Below are 1,313 nucleotides of genomic sequence, written 5' to 3'. Positions count from 1 at the left end.
ACACACCTCCTTAAGTATGTTCATGCTTCATACCTTAGTTGTATCTCCCCCCACCCCCCCCAAAAAAAATCAACATGAAGGGGAGAAGATAGAGGCCATAAATCAGCTGCCAAAAAAAAACAGGTTGCATTGCAGCAGGGGACACTGACACCCTTGATGACAACTTAGATTATCAAAAAGGATGTAACAGAAAAGTGCAAGCACTATGTATAAAGGCATGTCCATAGCATACCGTGATATCAAGGAGAGGTCAGGCTGTATTAGCACTGCACATCCCTCTATATAGAGCCATCAGGGAAGTGCCAATCAGTTTTTTCTACAGAATTTACAATTTAAAACAATAATTTCTTGAAGCTTAAGTTATAAGTGAGAGTTTATAAAGGGAAACTTCTAAATGTGAATTGGTGCAGTGCAGCCCTGTTGAGGCTGAAGACAGCGAGTCATTCATTAGCTCTGAGGGGTTTTTTTTTAGAAAAAAAAAAAGTCCTTTAATAGACTTTTTTTATAACTTAAATAACTTAAAGATTGAAAAAAGGGCAAAATACCAAAGTGTCTTAACAAAAAGCTGGGAAAAGAAGGGACAGTTGTATTAGAACCCTGCCTGGATCCCGCCCCCCAACACCAACTAGTCCATGGTTCGAGCTAGGCCCCATGCACCCCTAGAGCCGTCGCAGTGCCCACTTTTTGTTCATCTTCTTCTCTGCCAGCTGTTTCTTGCCCCTGTTGCTGGCGTGTTTCTTGGCCGTGGGGCCCTCGCCCCCGGCAGCCAGGGCAGCAGCAGAGGAGGAGCAGGGATCAGCAGGGTCCTTGTTGGCCCCCGGCAGGCTGGAGGGCTGGGCGTGGATCTCTGTCAGCAGGTAGGCCCGGGCGGCATACTCCTCATAGTTATCCAGGAGTAGGTGCCCTGCTTCCTCATTCGGGGCCAACTTGGGGTGGATCAGCAAGCACTTGATGGTCAGAAGCACGTGCTTAATGCCCAGCTCTGCCTTCCAGTCTTTCTTGAGGAAGTTGATGCAGATCTCACAGTTGGCGCCCACATTGTGAGGTACTTTCATTCATTTGTATGGGGGGGGAATGCATGACTCAGCTTTCACACTCTCTCTCTATTGCTACTCACTGTGTGTGAAGTTGTTTCCAATGGGACAGGGGAAATAAAGGATGTCTGTTGTCTCATAAGCTTGTCTGGGGGTGTGCCTACATGTGAGTGGAGTGCTCTGGAGAGATGAAGGAGGACCCAAGCAACTGGACATGAACAACTGGTAGCCAAGGCAAGCAGCACAGTTGGCATCATCTTATAGCATCTGGAAACAAAG

At 47.3% G+C, this 1,313-nt stretch overlaps 1 protein-coding gene across 1 annotated transcript; it reads right to left on the bottom strand.

Annotated features, from left to right (window-relative positions):
• Positions 1-659: 659 nt before the first annotated feature.
• On the bottom strand, positions 660-1,055 carry UBE2S (ubiquitin conjugating enzyme E2 S). The gene has a single exon (XM_073329143.1). It carries the CDS (start codon positions 1,053-1,055, stop codon positions 660-662), a length of 396 nt encoding a protein of 131 aa, XP_073185244.1.
• Positions 1,056-1,313: the final 258 nt, after the last annotated feature.

Source organism: Lepidochelys kempii, chromosome 1 (assembly GCF_965140265.1).
Source record: "Lepidochelys kempii isolate rLepKem1 chromosome 1, rLepKem1.hap2, whole genome shotgun sequence".
NCBI classification, from domain to species: Eukaryota; Metazoa; Chordata; order Testudines; family Cheloniidae; genus Lepidochelys; species Lepidochelys kempii.
The sequence above is the reverse complement of the archived record's forward strand: the minus strand, read 5'-3'. Positions and strand labels throughout refer to the sequence as shown.